Genomic DNA, 17,773 nt, shown 5'->3' with positions numbered 1-17,773 from the left:
CCGTTATGACCCATTTCTTTTTATATACGTTTCATACGTCCTACGTGTTCTTAGTGATAGGTGTTAGTTGTGAAATAAAAAAATATATCGTATAGGTGCGTCGCTATCTCGTCTTAATGTTGTCTTATTTTGCCGGATTGTTTTTGAGCAGCAGAGGGAGGGCCCTGCTTCCGTCGCTCTAGTTCTCCGCAGAAACCCCGTAGCTCCGCACACAGCGCCATTCTGCAACACTGACCAAAATGGCAGGAGCCGATGGAGACGATTCTCTTTATCCTATCGCTGTTCTCATTGATGAACTGCGAAATGAAGATGTCCAGGTAAAACAGCGCGCGTTTATTTTGGTATTGGATTATACTTCACAGGATCATTGTTGATGTTTAGTCTGTTACTCATGACTTGCTACATCATTAGCGTTAGCTAACACTCGCCAAGGCCCAAAACACAAGGCCCATATACAAACACCCGTATTTGTTTCGGTTAGTGCATCGGTTATTGGTAGCTGTGGTCTTTCTAGTGACTTTTCACGGCTGCACTAATTCATAAGACATTTAATCAGTGCCATCCATGTGATGCCACTGATTGGTTAACTAGCACCGTAGCGGTACCTTTTAACGCTAAGCTAGCGCCTGCTTGGGGTCATCCATTTTCTCGCAGTTCTGTTAAAATATTGCAATGAATTTGTCTGACACACGATATCCTTGATTTTGACATCTTTTTTGCCATGTTGATCGAAGCGTCAGCTGATCGTGCTAGGTAGCTCGTGATGGCATTACCAAGCGCTCAGTTTTAATAATATTCACTTCAAATGTATTTATATTTATGTTTCAGCTACGACTGAACAGCATTAAGAAACTGTCAACTATCGCCCTGGCCCTTGGCGTAGAGAGGACCCGCACAGAACTCCTTCCCTTCCTCACAGGTAATACAAAAAGTACACTTAAAACACACAAGTACTATTTTATCTGTGCCTACATTTGTCTTAATATGTTTCACACTGATATCCTCTTCTTAGATACAATCTATGATGAAGATGAGGTGCTTTTGGCGTTGGCAGAACAGCTTGGCAATTTCACTATGCTGGTGGGAGGTCCGGAGTATGTCCACTGTCTATTGGTGAGTTAACGTATCACAATAAAATAAACCTATTGCTGTCCTCCAGTATGATATGCCGGTCAAAAGGGCAAACACAGTAATGATAACAAGTAGTATTTGATTCTTTATTTGTTCTTTTCAGCCTCCATTGGAAAGCCTAGCAACTGTAGAAGAGACTGTGGTCAGAGATAAAGCAGTGGAGTCCCTGCGAAAGATCTCCCAGGAGCACTCTCCAGTTGATCTGGAGGTTCACTTTGAGCCGCTGGTCAAGCGCCTGGCCAGTGGTGACTGGTTCACCTCTCGCACATCTGCCTGTGGCCTCTTTAGTGTTTGTTATCCTCGTGTCTCCAGCACGGTCAAAGCTGAGATTCGTCAGTAAGTAGCTAGCTTAATGTTGATTGTTGTTAAGAAATGCAAATATTAATTTTTTTGTCTGTTTTTTTTTTAGGCATTTTCGAACCCTGTGTTCAGACGATACACCTATGGTGCGTCGTGCTGCAGCATCTAAATTAGGGGAATTTGCTAAAGTCCTGGAGTTGGATTATGTAAAAAGTGACATAATTTCTCTCTTCACTGCCCTGGCGTCTGATGAGCAGGTATCAAGATTTTTAATTAAATGTTTTCATTTCCAATTTTTCATTTGTTAATTTTCCATCAACACTGACTCTTTTTCCATTAGGACTCAGTACGGCTGCTTGCAGTGGAGGCTTGTGTCAGCATTGCCACTCTGCTGCCCCAGGAGGACTTGGAGACTCTGGTGATGCCCACACTTCGACAAGCTGCAGAAGACAAGTCCTGGAGGGTTCGCTACATGGTGGCTGACAAGTTCTCAGAGGTAAGATAAGATGATATTTTATTGATCTCACAGATTGCCTGTTATGCATTGTGGTAGCTTGCAATAAAAGATCTATTTAGAAACTTATGACAATAAAGTTTTACTATGGCAAACTGATTAACAAAGCACAGTAGAGGGACATTGTTTTGTCACATTTAAATTTACAGTAATTCACCAAGTATGTCCAGAAATCAGACACATTCTTGAACAGAATCCTATTAAAACTACTGCACTGCATTCGTAGGAAAATCCTAATTGGCCAGCTGTCTGTTGTAAATGCGTTTTGTAAAGGTCAAGAAGGTACTGTGATTTCTGGACTATACTGTAAGCCGCTACTTTTTTCCCACGCTTTGAACCTTGCGGCTTATACACCGGTGTACCTAATTTATAGATTTTTATGGTCATACTGAATATTGTGTTGTGACTTGTGTTATCAATAACAATGCACCTGGTCCAACAACACTCGGTTACGGACATGAGAAAGACACTCAACAGCTCCAAACCTAAACATAAAGTTGTGGAGACAATGTCGACTCACACGCGTTTCCTTTTGGTCGTACCCCACTCATCTGCGCAATAACTCCGACAGGTGCAAACTCCATCACAGCTTCCTTTACCTCTGTCTGCGATGTCAAATGCACACCGGGGCGGGGGCAGCAGGATGCCCTCCCGCACTGTAAAGTGGCTTCGCGTGCAAAATAAATACAATTAATTCTCTCGCTGATGAAATATTCTTAAGTGAAGTGAAGCAGGCAGTGCTCTGGTTTGTTTGAACACGTGTTTAAAGAATAATATAATTCAAATATATAATGTTCAAGTTCTTAACACACTTTAATAAATGTAAATGTACCTGTAGGCCACCGTTCTCTTGGAATAGGTGATGGATGAAGCGAAAAGTCTGATATATGTGCAGCCTCTATATGTAAAAAAAAAAAAAAACTTAATTATGTTTGTGTGGCTTATATTTAGGTGCGCTCAATAGTCCGGGATTCATGTATAAAAGATTGTTATCCATCCATTTTGCAGAGAGACATCTGTCAAATAAAAAGTCTTAGAGTTTTCAGAAAAACAGCGATAGATCCAATTGATGCAGCAGATACATATGCATCGATACATATTACATTGTATTGCTGGCTGCATGAGACTCACTGACCTAAATAATGCCCATAGCGTCTCATGTCTTTGTCCTTGAACTGTGCGCCTCATTAACACTGATGTATTGCTTTAATTACCTCATCAGCTCCAGAAAGCAGTTGGCCCCGAGATCACAAAGAACGACCTGGTTCCAGCTTTCCAAAATCTTCTGAAGGACTGTGAAGCTGAAGTCCGTGCTGCTGCTGCCAACAAAGTCAAAGGTACAAAACACGGTTGAGACTTGATGACAATATTTTCGTGACTGACTTGGCTTGGATACTGGTTCTTAAAATCATATTTATTTTGTTTTTCAGAATTCTGCGAGAACCTCCCAGAGGACAATAGAGAGCAGATCATTATGACTCATATTTTACCCTGTGTTAAGGTAACTAACCTTTCTATTCAGTTTAGCCCGCTGAGCTGGAAAGACTTTTACGTTTTGAACACCAGGTGGCACTGTTGTATTTGGTCAGACCACTTCTGCTAATGCAACATTACTCCTAATAACAGCGACATTTTTGCCACATCCAAACAGCGTACTGAATTAGATTTTTTTCTTGGAAACATTGACTTAACATTGCGTTATATACTATGCCTTTCCAGTAACTTAACTCTTTGTAATTGTTTGCGTGTCATCAGGAGCTTGTTTCCGACACCAACCAACATGTGAAATCTGCCCTGGCCTCGGTCATCATGGGCCTGTCAACTATACTGGGCAAAGACAACACAATAGAGCACTTACTGCCTCTCTTCCTGGCTCAGCTCAAGGACGAGGTAAGCACATGCAAGTCTGGCTTTGTTGGTCTTAAATATGATTTGAAGTTTGGCTGGCGAATAGTAAATTGTTCTCTGTAACTTGATTGAATCTGTGCGGGTGAGACTGTTTTAAAGTCTCCTAGCACCAGCCACCGAGGTGCTACCAGACCTGACTAGAGTTTACTGCCGTGAGAAGATGTAATCCACTGTGCTCATTGACACCTTTTAACTCACGCAGTGGCCCCAGTTTTTCCACTGGATAACATCTGATAACTGAGCATTCTACTACATAACTACCCTGGTTCAACACTGGGGTTTGATTCATTTCAACCATTAATAAAAAATGATCTATGACAATGAAACGCATCAAAACACCCTCTCCTCACATTTGTACTTGGTTTAGACCTGTGAAGTGTAAGTGTCCCCAGCGTTTTGTCCAATGTAGCCAAACCTTAGCCATTGGTTTGAAATCAAATTGACCCGTCCTGTTTTACAATCAGTGTATTTTGTCCAGTTCATGATTTATTAATACTGTGAAATAAATATTGTTTTTCACTTTCCAGTGCCCCGAGGTGCGTCTGAACATCATTTCCAACCTGGACTGTGTGAACGAGGTGATCGGCATCCGTCAGCTGTCCCAGTCCCTGCTGCCCGCCATTGTGGAGCTAGCAGAGGACGCTAAGTGGAGGGTTCGCCTAGCCATTATAGAGTACATGCCCCTGTTGGCCGGGCAGCTGGTGAGTCACACGCTCTGGTGCCGCTGGGCCTAATGTCAAAGAAGAGTGTAAAACAGAAGTGGCTCATTGTCTTAGAGGCAAAGTGATTAAGAGCATTTGTTTTTGTGTTGTTAGGGAGTGGAGTTTTTTGACGAGAAGCTCAACACTCTCTGCATGGCCTGGCTCATCGACCACGGTAAGCCTTAATTTCAGAATGATCATGCATCATGGCACAAAACAAAAATAATTAAAAATAAAGTTTTGTAGTAGTGATGTGCGGGTCAGGTTTTGTTTTGTTTTTTAGCCCGTGGGGCCACTTTTGGAGCAGTTTGTAACCCGCCCCTGCCTGCCCTGCAACGCTGTTTCTATTTTTAACCTGCAACCATAGCTTTTATTCCAACAAATGGTGCTTGAAAGTTGCCTTAAACTAGCAACAAGATGCTAATGTGCAAGAGACAAGAATAAGCCACAATAAGTAGTTTTATTTGGGGGTGGGCGCTTATAAGCTCTTGCTTCGGCCCACTCCTTTTGAGTAGGGCGTTAACTGCTCAACTAAACAAATAAACAAAATTCAATCAGAAATGAATAGGACTGTGGTGTCCCATCCACTCGCGTGCTCGCTCCCGCCTGCTCATAGCGCATGGAGCAGGAAAGGGGCAGACAGGGCAAAGAACAGGGGTAACGCCAACTCGCACACAGAGCCTGTGAAAACAGCAGACTTTGGGCTCCATAAAAGTGTTCTCTGGATCACAAGCTACAAAATACTGCTTGTTAATGAAAATCTGCCTCAGCAGATCAACAAACCTGCTGCAAACATGTGACAATGAGATGTGGTGAAATATAATGAACGTGCGTGTGGCGTGTGGCGTGACCAGCATTTTTGACCCGCCCAACCATCAAATGAGAATTTCATGACCCATCCAGTGGGTCCATGGAGTAATCACAATTTTGTTACTATGGAGTAGCTAAACAGTTCTGCTTGGTTTGAAAAGTTTGTGAACCACTAATCTAGAGCAAACATTATTCCTGCACTGGTTACCTTTGATAGCGTAATAACCCTAAATAGCCATATTAACACATTGTTCCAGGCCATAGGCGGCCCAAAAGACACACCAGGACGTTCACATGTACTCAGCAGTGTCCTCTCCTCTCATTTAGTTTTCCAAGTAGACCAAGACGTGCTTTAGTGAGGACAAAGAGCTGCAGGGTTACATCATTGGAATGCTGCTGGTGTGTCTCTGGTGCAGCGCACGGCGAGCGCCAGTGTTTTACTGGGGTTAGGGGTGTGCTACTGTTATACAAGAGACTGCACCATATCACCAGACAACACTGTTATTCACCACTTATGACACTTTACCACAATAATGGTTTTGTAAAATCTGATTTAATTGATCAACTGGACTGCATAAATGCATGAGACTAGTTAAAAGAATACTTCTGCTTTTTTGTAATGTTTTAATTACGACACAATATGAGGAAAAAAGTCTTGTATATTGCACTAATTTGCTAAACCATTTTAACACACAATTTTTTGTTTAACTTTGTGCAACATTCTAAGCATATATTATTTTGTGTCAAAACCAGACTTCAAAAGTGCATAAGTAGGCCCAAACAATGTCCTAATATAGGAAATGCATTACTCAAACTGAACTTTTGCACGTTTTAAAGTTACCAAGCAGCTTTATTTTATGCTGTGTTCGTAAAGTGTAAGTCTAATGAAATATATTCAGTGATTTTGTGACTATAATCAGGGGCTTCTTGCGATACAGATATTGCATCAAATTAACGTTAGACTTTAACTTCAAGACTAAAATACAGAAGCCGCGTTTAGAGAAGTATGTACATGGTATAAAAGGTTTTAACATGTAAGTGAGTATCTAACAGCTGCAGGTTTTCTGCCATGGACTGTTTAAATATTTTATGTCAGAGAGACTCTGATAAGTCCCCATAGGAATAAAACAAGGACAGAAAGCAGTCGTTACCCTTAGAAGTTTGGCATCATGTTGGGATGCCACATTCATTGCACAGATTTATAATAGCCCTATAGCAGCCCTACGATAGAAGCCACTAGCGGTTTGGTCAATGACTCCATTACTTTTATACCGAGTATTTTATTTTAAATCTGTTTTCAGACACAAGTCTTCCTGAAGCATTTCACATGGGATTGTTGACACTGAGTTATACACTGCTAATAAATGTGTTTATTTTTAGTGTATGCCATCCGTGAGGCGGCCACCTGTAACCTCATGAAGCTGGTGGAGAAATTCGGGGCAGACTGGGCTCAGAATACCATTGTCCCCAAAGTCTTAGGGATGGCCAACGACCCAAATTACCTCCACAGGATGACCACCCTCTTCTGCATCAACGTGAGTCTCACCTACAGACAGCTCACTTGTGATTTGGATCTTTAAAATCACCTCATGCTTTTTTGTCTGTGCCTGTGTTTCTGCAGGCTTTGTCAGACGTGTGTGGGAGGGACATCACTACTAAACAGATGTTGCCAGTGGTGTTGAAGATGTCTGAGGACCAGGTGGCCAATGTGCGCTTCAATGTGGCCAAGTCCTTGCAGAAGATTGGGCCCGTTCTTGAAAAAATGTAGGTCTTGATATTGTGCTTTATTCAGACTTAAGCTACTTTTGGAGCCCCTAGCAGTGACATAATTGTGTGTATATAACTTGTGTGTGTCTAGACGGTACCCCTAGAACTTAGGATCAGATACTGGCAAACTCGCTTATCTGCAAAGGAAAGAGACTTTGACCAGAATAAGAACATGTTTGGTGAACAGTATTAAGACTCTGGAACTTTTTAAATTTGTGAGTGCAGAGGAGGGCGACAGACTAAATATGCAGGATTACCGAAACATGTGCAAAAGAAACAAAAACCCTACTCTGTCATGGCGTCATGCTAACATAAATGTATTTTTCAGTACACTTCAGAACCAAGTGAAGCCAGTCCTGGATAAACTGGCCACAGACAAAGACATGGATGTGAAGTACTTCGCCCATGAAGCCCTCAGTGGTGAGTGTCTTCAGTATGCAAGTCCTCAAAGCAGTTTAAAAAAAAAACCTGTTTCACACCTATTCTAACTTTCTCGACAGTTCTGGAACTCACATATCCAGCCCACGACTAAACCAGACCCCCCTCATCAACAAACAACGTAAACACTTTTACAAGATATTTATTGATGTTCAGGAACAACTGGTTAATGTATAGAGAAAGCTGTTAACAATTGTTTTATCTTTTTTTTTTGTTCTTTTTTTTTTTTTTTTTACTGTCCATGCTCGTCCATGTTCAGGCGTTGCACAAGCGTCTCTGTAAATCTTCCTCGTTGCTGTAAATGGGCGCTTTTTCAAACGGCGAAGTGTGACGAAACTGCATTAGGTGGTGCATGCTGACTAACGTGCTGCTGTGCTAGCTAGGCGTTGCTAATCAAGAACCCCTTTCACATTCCTCCCTTTGACACTGTTGTACTCTCACTCCGCTCTGTGCAGCATACCGGCATACCGCGTCCGCTCGCTTCTCCCGGCGCCAGACACAAACTCTGAGCGGCAGATGGTGCAACAAGCTGTTTTTCTTTTTTTGACAAGCCTCTGAAATCTCCATCGATGCTCTCTTTGGCCAGAGAAACTTCAGCGAAAGCTCGATGTCGTGTGTTTTGGGTTACGCCAGGCCACATTTACTCAACCCTAGTTAAGTGCAGGTTAAGAAGGCCGCCCATCGCTTCGTGCAATCAGATGAGCCTTGGGATTGCATGCACCAAATAGTACCTGCATTGTCCTACATTTAACACAATCCTATGACGCAACACAGTGGTAGAAAAGTAGTTCACAACCGCTATTTGTTCTCGGCATTTCTCTAAACTCCTGTGCCAATGACTTCCCTGAGAAATCTACCTGCGCTTTTCCTCTCCTGTTAATGACCAGGCTATGCTCACATTAGTGGCCGTCCAGCTTAAACTATATTAACAACCTCTGGGCTCAAAAGAGTCGCACCAAAACCTCGCCACTGCTGCTCTGGTGTTTCGGTATCGCAAAGCTCTTTGACTGGAGCGGTGGGATGGGCGTGGGGCTTGTGTATGTAAGGGATGCATAATGTTTTGTTGTTGTGCGGTCTGACGTGGGCCGCGTATATAAAGTAACATCTGTGTCGGAGAATGAGCCCTTTGTCTCTCCCGGATCTCGTCGGATTGTTTATTTTCTGCTTCCCCCTCACCCGCTCGTCCTCTTGAGTAAACCTTGATTGTTGATTGTCCTCCTGTATCTCAAAAAAAACTGTGCTTTTATTTTTACTTTGAATTCTCTTCACAGTTGGGATGCTGTACTACTGTGTCTTGATCTGAATAAAGTAACAAAATGGGAACAAGTGCAGGCCTTGAATCATTACCCTTTGTTAGAATTTGTCACTTATGTAGGACTGTGGTACCTGGGTTCTTCTGTGATTCTAGATTTTGTTTTGATATTATTTAATTTAGTGGTTTTACATTTTGACCCGTCTTAGTTTAAAGTTTGTCTACGCCTAATTTAGTCAAGTTTGGGTCTATTATGTCCCATTTTTATACTTTAATTAGTCCCGGTCTTACTAGTGATGCATTTAATGAGGCAAAACATTTGAGGCACTCTTGTTTTTTTTACGTACCCTTTTGGGGCGTGGTCACAATGGCTCGACTTGGAAGTGAACTCTGGGTAATTTTTCTTTTACTTAAGTGCTCCTCTGACCCTGGTTTGCTCCAACACTGATGGACCAACCTAAGCAAGTGACTCAAAGTTACTGTTTGAAAAGCTGTTTAATGTGGCCTTGCTTTACTCTTGCATTGTATTGTTTCCCGTTTGCTTCATTATGTTCTTGAGCCGGACCTGGTTGGCCGCTGTAGAGATGAAAGAGCGGGTCGTCAGGGCTGTTTTTGCCAAAGGAAACCACTCGGAGCAGGGATGGGTCAGCAGCTGACACCTGCCCTCCACACCCTCACTGCTGCTGTGGAGAGGAGCGCTTCAAAATAAGGGTTGGGCTCTAAATCGACACTTGTTTGTTTTCAGTATTTAACTGAACAGGTTTGATAATATTGCGGGGCAATAGTTAGTGCTTCTGTTGCATTTTAGATGCTTTTATTATAATCATTGGAGTATTGTTTTAATCTACTCTCCAATCCTTTACCCAGTGGTTCTCAAACTTTCATCATGGATAAAGCCATGTTGAAACATTTAACCCAATAACTGCTGTAAAATAACCATTTAATTATGGATCTAATTTTGTGAACATTAAAAACAGATTTGATTTGATAGCAGGGGGCATGCTGTAAGAGATTACATAGGAACTCTATTCTCCCAATACTTTATTTTTATAACTTAAGAGTATTGTTCATGAGGAGTTGATTTGGTATTGCCTGTGAAGCCAGCAACATATTACCTGGAACGTTGTGCTGCGTGGCTTTAAAAAGTCTCCAGATCTTAACTAGGTCTGCTACAGAGCAATGCTAGAAAGTAGGGCTGGGACAAAAAATATTGGATCAGATTTGGTTCGCAACACCAAGTATCGATACATTTTTATCCAGCACTCCTTTGCTACATTTTGTGTTAATGCACTTTCGACCTTAACACTTCAATGACTGACAAACGGCATTGGGTTTATAAAATGTTCTTTTTTACACATTTTAAGATAAACATAATACAAATCATAATTACTTTCTGTATCGCAATACGTATGGTATCGGCCTCTTAGTATCGTGATACATATCGGATCGTGACAAAAGTGGATCGTCCCAGTCCTACTAGAAAGGTAGCACACCAACCATTTATACATGATATGGAGGAAAAGTTGAAAAGACCGCATTGCACACTAATGTGGCAGATGTTAATGTTTTATCACCCCCGAGAGGACAAAACATGGAGAGAGAAGTGGAGTGTGAATTGCTATAAAGTGCAATCAAAAAATGGTTGAGGCCTTCATTTACCAGTGGCTTTTCAACCTGCTCATCTTGGCCATGTTTGGTAAAATATTCAACAATAAATATACTAAGCTTAATTCTATTTTGATCATGTAGCTTTTGCAGCAGAGCGGTGTGTGTGGCACAATAGTGGAAGGGGCGTGAGCGCAGTCCTTGACAGTGCTGGGTAGCGTGACGTCAATGCAGCTGCCTCCCAGGACTGTGTCATCTATAATGAAAGGACACACACTCTCTCTCAGACTTGGTGAGGTCATTGACTCCCGGTGACAAATGACAAGAATCAGTCTGCAATTTCTCCTCACGCTCACCTTGTCTAGCTTTTATTAAGTCGCCTTCCTGTCTGTGCGGTGACAAAAGAGAGATCACTCAAGCGAGCAAGCGGCAAACTCCTGGCTTTGACATCAAGGCCAGACCCTCTAGGAGAATAGTGTTTTTTTTGTATAATATCACTCTCTTCCAAGTACTAGTGGGTCAACAGCGCTGGGACTACTGCCTCTGTCCATCTGCTGATCGCCATGTGTTCAGCCACAGAGCTTGATCGCTGTGAATGAAAATGAACAATAGGTTGCGTCGCTTACAAGTAGGGGTGCAGCAAAATATCATTATTCCAGTGTATCAGGATACTGTATGGATATATCAGTATGTTTAAAGCCACACCGCGTAGAATTTTACCAAAAAAATAAAATTGAAATACAAGCTTTTATTTTACGACAGATATTTTCAGCATTAAAAATATCTTAAAAAAAAACATGTATTTTTGGTGTGAGCGGCCTCAGCTCTCCTAAGACATAACTTTACCGGGAGTGGGTACGTCTCCAGCTCGTTTCCATGGAGACGTGACTAAAGTCAGCAGAATTTGAGATTTAATTGAGATTTATTCATCTAAATCCATTCTTTGATTACCCACTGCAGAAATAGCATTTTCTGTGTCGAGCTGGTCAATAGAAAAATGTTTGATGGCAACAGCATAGTCCAAAATGTTACGCAGTGTGCCTTTAAGTACATTTTATTGTAATCATTGTACAAAACAAACATGGAAGAAATCCATGACATATTCCTAGATGATAACGTAACGTTGTAAAAGAGTGGTTCACACATGAATTGACTCTGTGCATGACTTCCTGTTTCTATCTAGCATGCCAAAATAAAAGCACACAGCTCGTCTCATTGATTAGTTACTTGCAACATTCCAAGAATATAATTAAATACACATATTTTAAAGGAACAGGCCACCGTTTGTCCATTCTGAGATATGCTCTTACCTGAGCTTAGACGAGTTGATACGTACCTGTCTGGTCTTTGTGCGTGCCTGTGGAAGAGCGTGGTAGCTTCTAACTTCACCCTGTTTGGAGCCATAGAAATACACTGGGAGAGGCCAAATGCTAACAACATCTTTGGTCTTTTTGCGTGACTGAGGGCACATAGTTCTACTGAGATATGTTCTTACCTGAGCTTAGACGAGTTGATACGTACCTGTCTGGTTTTTGTGCGTGCCCGTGGAAGAGCGTGGTCACTTCCAACTTCACTCCCGCTTGGAGCCATAGGAATACACTAGGAGAGGCTAAATGCTAACAACATCTTTGGTCGTTGTGTGTGACTGAGGGCATGCACAAAGACCAGACAGGTTTGTATCAACTCGTCTAAGCTCAGGTAAGAACATATCTCAGTAAATATCTCAGTGTAAAAACGGTGGTCAGCTCCTTTAAGTGTTGTGTCTGGTAATAGTTAGACAGAAAGTTGAACTAATGAACTGCTGAACTAATGAATAAGATGGTGCTTTTATTTTGGTGTGCTGGATCGAAACGGGAAGGGGGCGTTGTTATGATTTGAAGTCTTGCACAGAGTCAATTATCCATCACAGAGTTCAGATCTTAACCCCATTGAGAATCTTAGGGATGTGCTGGAGGAGGTTTTGGTCACGCTCTCCCATCATACAAGATCTTGGTGACAAAGTAATGCAAGTCTGGATCTCATGACATCGCAGAAGCTCTTTGAAACAAGGCCACTGGGAATGTGATCAAAGGCGGTTCGACTAAGTATTAGAGCAGGCGGTCAGGCAGTATGTATCATAGGACATCTTCTACAATTTCGTTACATGCATTATGTATTGTACTGAATCATAAATTACCCTGTGATTCCCGGCCCCATGCTCACAAGTACAGCGTGACCTTCAGCAGTGAGATTCCCCATTGTTTCTGCTAAAGCGATATCTTCACAAACAACCACTGCATTTGCGTCACTGCACGAGATGTCCCTGTCCTGTGAGGCTTGTTTTGGAAAAAAAAAAGAGAGAAATATATTTGAGAGTGTGAGAGCGCATTTCTAAAGTTAAGCACGTTTGTCTCGACCCCATTTTGGTTCCATCCCGAGCAGTTTCTCTGTCTGATCTCCCGCAGCAGCATGTTGTCATCCTCTCTCCTCCCGTTACCATGGCGACCATTGATGTCATTACAGTATACTTGGTCCCCCCCCCCCTCCTCCCTCCTGATCACTTGAATAGGCTGGGATTTTGTCTTTTTTTTTTTTTTTTTTTCTCACACAGATGATTAACACTCTCTCCTCGTATCAGTTCTTTCTTTTCTTTTTTGTTGTGTCCCCTTGGGTGTCTGTGACAAGGAGGGCTTCAGGAGGTTTCAAAGCCAGGTCTATAAATACCCACACCAAGTAGAAATTGAAGCATAATTTTTAGCCGAATATGGTTGTGCAAACATTTTTTTTATAATGAAAACTAAAGCATTTAAAAGTATTCTCTACGAGACATGCCTGGTAACTTAAAGGTATGCTGTGCAATCTCCCAGCCAATAAAGTACAATCATTTATCTCACTATATGTCTTGGTTTTTACTGCGACTGACTCGTGACTTTGCTTGTCTCTCCGATGTTGCAGCTTTGCTTTGACCACAGATACATAAGCTGTAAAAATAGCATTGTTGGAGTTTCACTGATCATCAGAGGCACACATAGTATCACTGATATGTTTAATGAATCAATGTTTAGTTGATATAGTGACACATAGCAATATATCTGTCTATGGAACACTGTCCTCTGCATTTGGCCACTCCTTTATTACACTTCTTGTGCTTGGACCTCGCTCAGTGCCTGGCGAGAGTATAATACTTTTTGTGCATGTTGACAAATGGACTGGATTTTCTTAAATAGAACAAAAATGCTACCAAATTCAGTTTAGATGTTGCATGTCCTAGATAGGAAGCTGCCCTCATGTTGACCTGGTTACTCAAGCAAAAGAAAAAAAGTCAAATGCTCTAATATTTTGCTGGACCGCCTTGATTGCAGCACACATTCCCTTGTTTCACTAAGCTTCTGCCATATTAAAAGATCCAGTGTTGCACCGAGATCTTGTATTAATGATGGTAGAGTGTGACTACTGTGCTTCTCCAGCCCATCCCACAGATTCTCAATGGGGTTAAGATCTGGACTCCCTGATGGACGATCCATGTGTGAAAATGAACCACTCTTTCACAACATGAGCCTGATGAATCCTGGCATTGTCATCTTGGAATATGCAAGGGCCATCAGGAAGAAAGAAATCCATTGAAACCTGGTCATTCAGGATGATCATACTGTCAGCTGATCTCATTCTTTGGGCACAGAGTGTTTCTGACCCTGGACCGGACCAACTGCAGACACCCCAGATCATAACAGCTAACACAAGGTGACGTTTTCTTTTTCTTTATCAATGTGACCAGATTTGCTCATTTTTAGACTGGGAATTTGTCTCAGTGTCTTTTTTCATGCTGAATGGTCAAACTGTGAACATTTTTAGGTGATGAATCAGAGTTGAGATGCTACACTTGAGATTTTGGTATCGTTTTATATGAAGGGAGCACCCCTCATTAAGTATTAACGTTACGTTTTAGGAATAGGGTTTAAGTTAAAGGAATAGTTTACCGTTTTTCCAAACTGAGATATGTTCTTACCTGAGCTTAGACGAGTTGATGTGTACCTGTCTGGTCTTTGTGTGTGCCCTCATTCACGCATAAAGACCAAAGATGTTTTTAGCATTGGCCTCTCCCAATATATTCCTATAGCTCCAAACGGGGTGAAGTTAGAAGCGACCACGCTCTTCCACGGGCACAAAGACCAGACAGGTACGTATCAACTCGTCTAAGCTCAGGTAAGAACATATCACAGTATGGAAAAACGGTGAACTATTCCTTTAAGGTTAGGGTAGGACATGAATTATATGCTTATTCATGGCCTATTAGCATAATAGTGAATAGTACAATGAGAAGCTTATTAATATCTTTACAAGCATATTTTTCATGGCCTATTAATTACTAATGCTTATACTTAGAGTGCGCCTCTTAATATAAAGTGTTACTGAGATTTATGAACATTTACATGGCCCAAGACTTGGCAGCATATGGAATGGAACATATAATTAGGACTAATCAATGGTCCTGGAACATCAGGTCAAAGGATTAAGAAGTCTTGTGTAAACTGGGACATCTGGTCACCCTACCCTGATTATCACCTGAAGAAGTCCATGTACCACAGTTTGAGAAAGTGCTCTGAGCCTCTTAAACACTTATCATTTAGCAGGCAGGAGCTTGTGTGTGAGAGGAGCAGCACCGGCAGCCCCCTCCGTCCCGCGCTCATCTCCACGCCACATTAGCAGGATTAGCTGTTCTCTTTTGAGTGGGCTGATTGGATTGACGTCTTCTCCTGACATGATCCTCCTCCTCACACACAACTGGGACAGACGTCAGCTGCCAAGACACACCTTTCTCTTGTGCCTCTACCAAAAGTCTGTGGCTGTGACCTTCAAAACGCCCTTCACCCACTGCTCTGAATCTCCAGTGTAGCGAATGACTGCATTTCTTTTGTCTATCACGCAAGATGATTTGAGTTTTGCAGCTCGAGGCGAGATCAGTGCAGTGAGTCCGTCATTACTTGGCACAGGAGTATTCGTCGAATCCTCAGTGGTAATTGCATGAGGTCTGCAGTCAGTCGTCACCTGAACACTGTTTAAATGTTTAACAGGGGAAAGGTGCAAAGCAATTAGAAGAACAAATGGCTTCACTATCAACAAGAAACAGGCTCCTCCAGAGACCTCCACATTTGTCATTTAAACTCAAACTGATGTGTCTGAACTGAAGTCTGGCATTTTGTATAATGGAAGACAGGGGGAAGATAATACTTTAACTTGAGCTGTTTTGTTTAGGAAATGAATACTCTTCAATACCATATTTTCATATTATTACCAAGAAAAGACTGAGCAAGTTTTATGGGCTTTGATACTGCCGGTGTGTGCCGGTGGCACAGCGGTTAGTGCTTGTGCTTCACAGCTAGAAGGTCCGGGTTCGATTCCCACCAAGGACGGGGCCTTTCTGTGTGGAGTTTGCATGTTCTCCCCGTGTCTGCGTAGGTTTCCTCCGGGTACTCCGGTTTCCCCTACCACTAAAAACATGTACAATAGGCCAGGATATATGAGAGTGTGTTTGAGAGTGCGCATGGGGGACGACGGATGAAAATTAGCCTAAGGCTACAATCCGGTGTGGCTTGTTCATTAACTTGCACTGTCCCTACCAAATAAACCATAAAAAAAAAAAAATAAAAAATAAAAAAAATGCCCGTTACTGATCAAGGGGTTTGGGTTTAAGAGTTAGGGACAGCAAATGAAATGGAAGTTGTTTCACACACACAGATCTCACACATATTTTAGAAACTAGAAGGTCTTGGCTTTCAACTTAAGTCTCCTACTGGCATGTAGCCTGTCGATATGCTTTGAGATGTGGATATGTGGAATCTGAGAAATACCAGCACCAAGATTATCCAGAAAACTACAACCACCACAGTAATAGGATTGTTTGTTGAATAAGTAACTTTTTCTATTTACAGATAGAAAACAATGTGGTTCTTCAACTTGTATTTGACCAACATGATTTATGCAAATACTCAAGCAGTGAGTGACTATTTGCCTTTTGTATTTTGGTTTAAGACATTCTGCGTATACTGTACCTACCTCAATGTGTCATGTCTTATCCAAAATATTAGTAAACTGTTTTTGGTTCAACAAAGGCCGTCATGCTGGGCGAGTCTCCATGGGTGCCTCCGGTCCTAATGATTTCTTGTTCGACTATGAGTCAACAGTTTATATGAAGCACCTGTGAATCATTTTTCCAGGCTATTAACTCACGCCTACACGGCTCAGCCCTGGGGTGCGATCAGACAGGTGTACGCTACTTATGGCTTTCAGGACAATGAGATTATACAGAGCGGTCCGACTGCAGGTGTCAGCATTTTCAATGACAAAAGGCACAGGTGGAAAAAGGTCTTATATTAAGTAATGCACTGCTGCAGTTGGTCAGGTCTCGATTCAGCAACACTATGTGCCCAAAGAATGAGATTAGCTGACAAGCTGAATTCATCAGGATTCATCAGGCTCATATTGTGAAAGAGTGAATTAGGGAGCATGAGGGATCATTTTCACACATGGATGGTCCACCAGAGGCCCATTGAGAATCTTTGGGATGTGCTAGAGAAGGCGTTGCTCAGTGGTCACACTCTCCCATCATCAATACAAGATCTTGGTGAAAAATGAATGCAACACAAGATTTGACATTGTAGCAGCTTATTGAAACACCATAATGAAAGCCGCCCGTACAACCAATAATTAGAGCGTGTGACCTTAAAAGTGGACCTTTTGTCATGAATGGGTTAGATCCCTCAGTAACATCCCAAGACTTTTTTTTTTCTTTGTCTAATTTGAAAACTGTAAAAAAAAAAAAAAAATTAAGTCACATATAGATACACTTTCTCTTTGTGCACCAAATCATGTTGGTATTGGGACAACAGTAGCTCAGATGGTTAGAGCAGTTCGTCATAAGTGCTGACCGCCATTGTGCCCTTGGGCAAGACACTTCACCCACCTTGTCAATGTATGAACATGGTTGATGGTGGCTGACTCACAGCCTTGCTTCTGTGGCTACAATCTTAAGAGACTTTGAGTGTCAATAAAAGTACTATATAAAACCGATGCATTATTAAGCACATTGAACACATTTTTAAGCAGCCATCGTTTCCGTTTCAGGCCGTTTGGGCAATAAATCTCAGTCAGATGGAAGACCTGCGTGATTCTGTGGCTTCTTGCGATATTACATCTGGGTAATTCAGTGATATATTGTGCAGCCCTGTTTTGAGAACATCTCCAAAACCAGGCCCATAAGATGTTGATAAGCAAAACCCAGGCAGGCATTCACAATGTTGAGCACATAAAGAAACACAACCATGACACGCCACCATTATTTCAATAAACCTTTTTAATCTCAACAGCAAG

The 17,773-nt window shown here is 41.9% G+C and overlaps 1 protein-coding gene across 1 annotated transcript; it reads left to right on the top strand.

Annotated features, from left to right (window-relative positions):
- The first annotated feature begins 158 nt into the window (after positions 1-158).
- Positions 159-8,886, top strand: ppp2r1bb (protein phosphatase 2, regulatory subunit A, beta b). Its single transcript, XM_079557815.1, has 15 exons — positions 159-317; positions 829-919; positions 1,013-1,113; positions 1,235-1,467; positions 1,541-1,688; positions 1,772-1,927; positions 3,168-3,282; positions 3,376-3,446; positions 3,701-3,835; positions 4,381-4,554; positions 4,669-4,729; positions 6,745-6,899; positions 6,986-7,128; positions 7,460-7,551; positions 7,632-8,886. The coding sequence occupies exons 1-15, from the start codon at positions 240-242 to the stop codon at positions 7,661-7,663; spliced, it is 1,785 nt and encodes a 594-aa protein (XP_079413941.1). The 5' UTR covers positions 159-239; the 3' UTR covers positions 7,664-8,886.
- Positions 8,887-17,773: the final 8,887 nt, after the last annotated feature.

This window comes from Gobius niger (genome assembly GCF_951799975.1).
Source record: "Gobius niger genome assembly, chromosome: 1".
NCBI classification, from domain to species: domain Eukaryota; kingdom Metazoa; phylum Chordata; class Actinopteri; order Gobiiformes; family Gobiidae; genus Gobius; species Gobius niger.
This window is presented reverse-complemented; position numbering and strand designations above follow the sequence as displayed.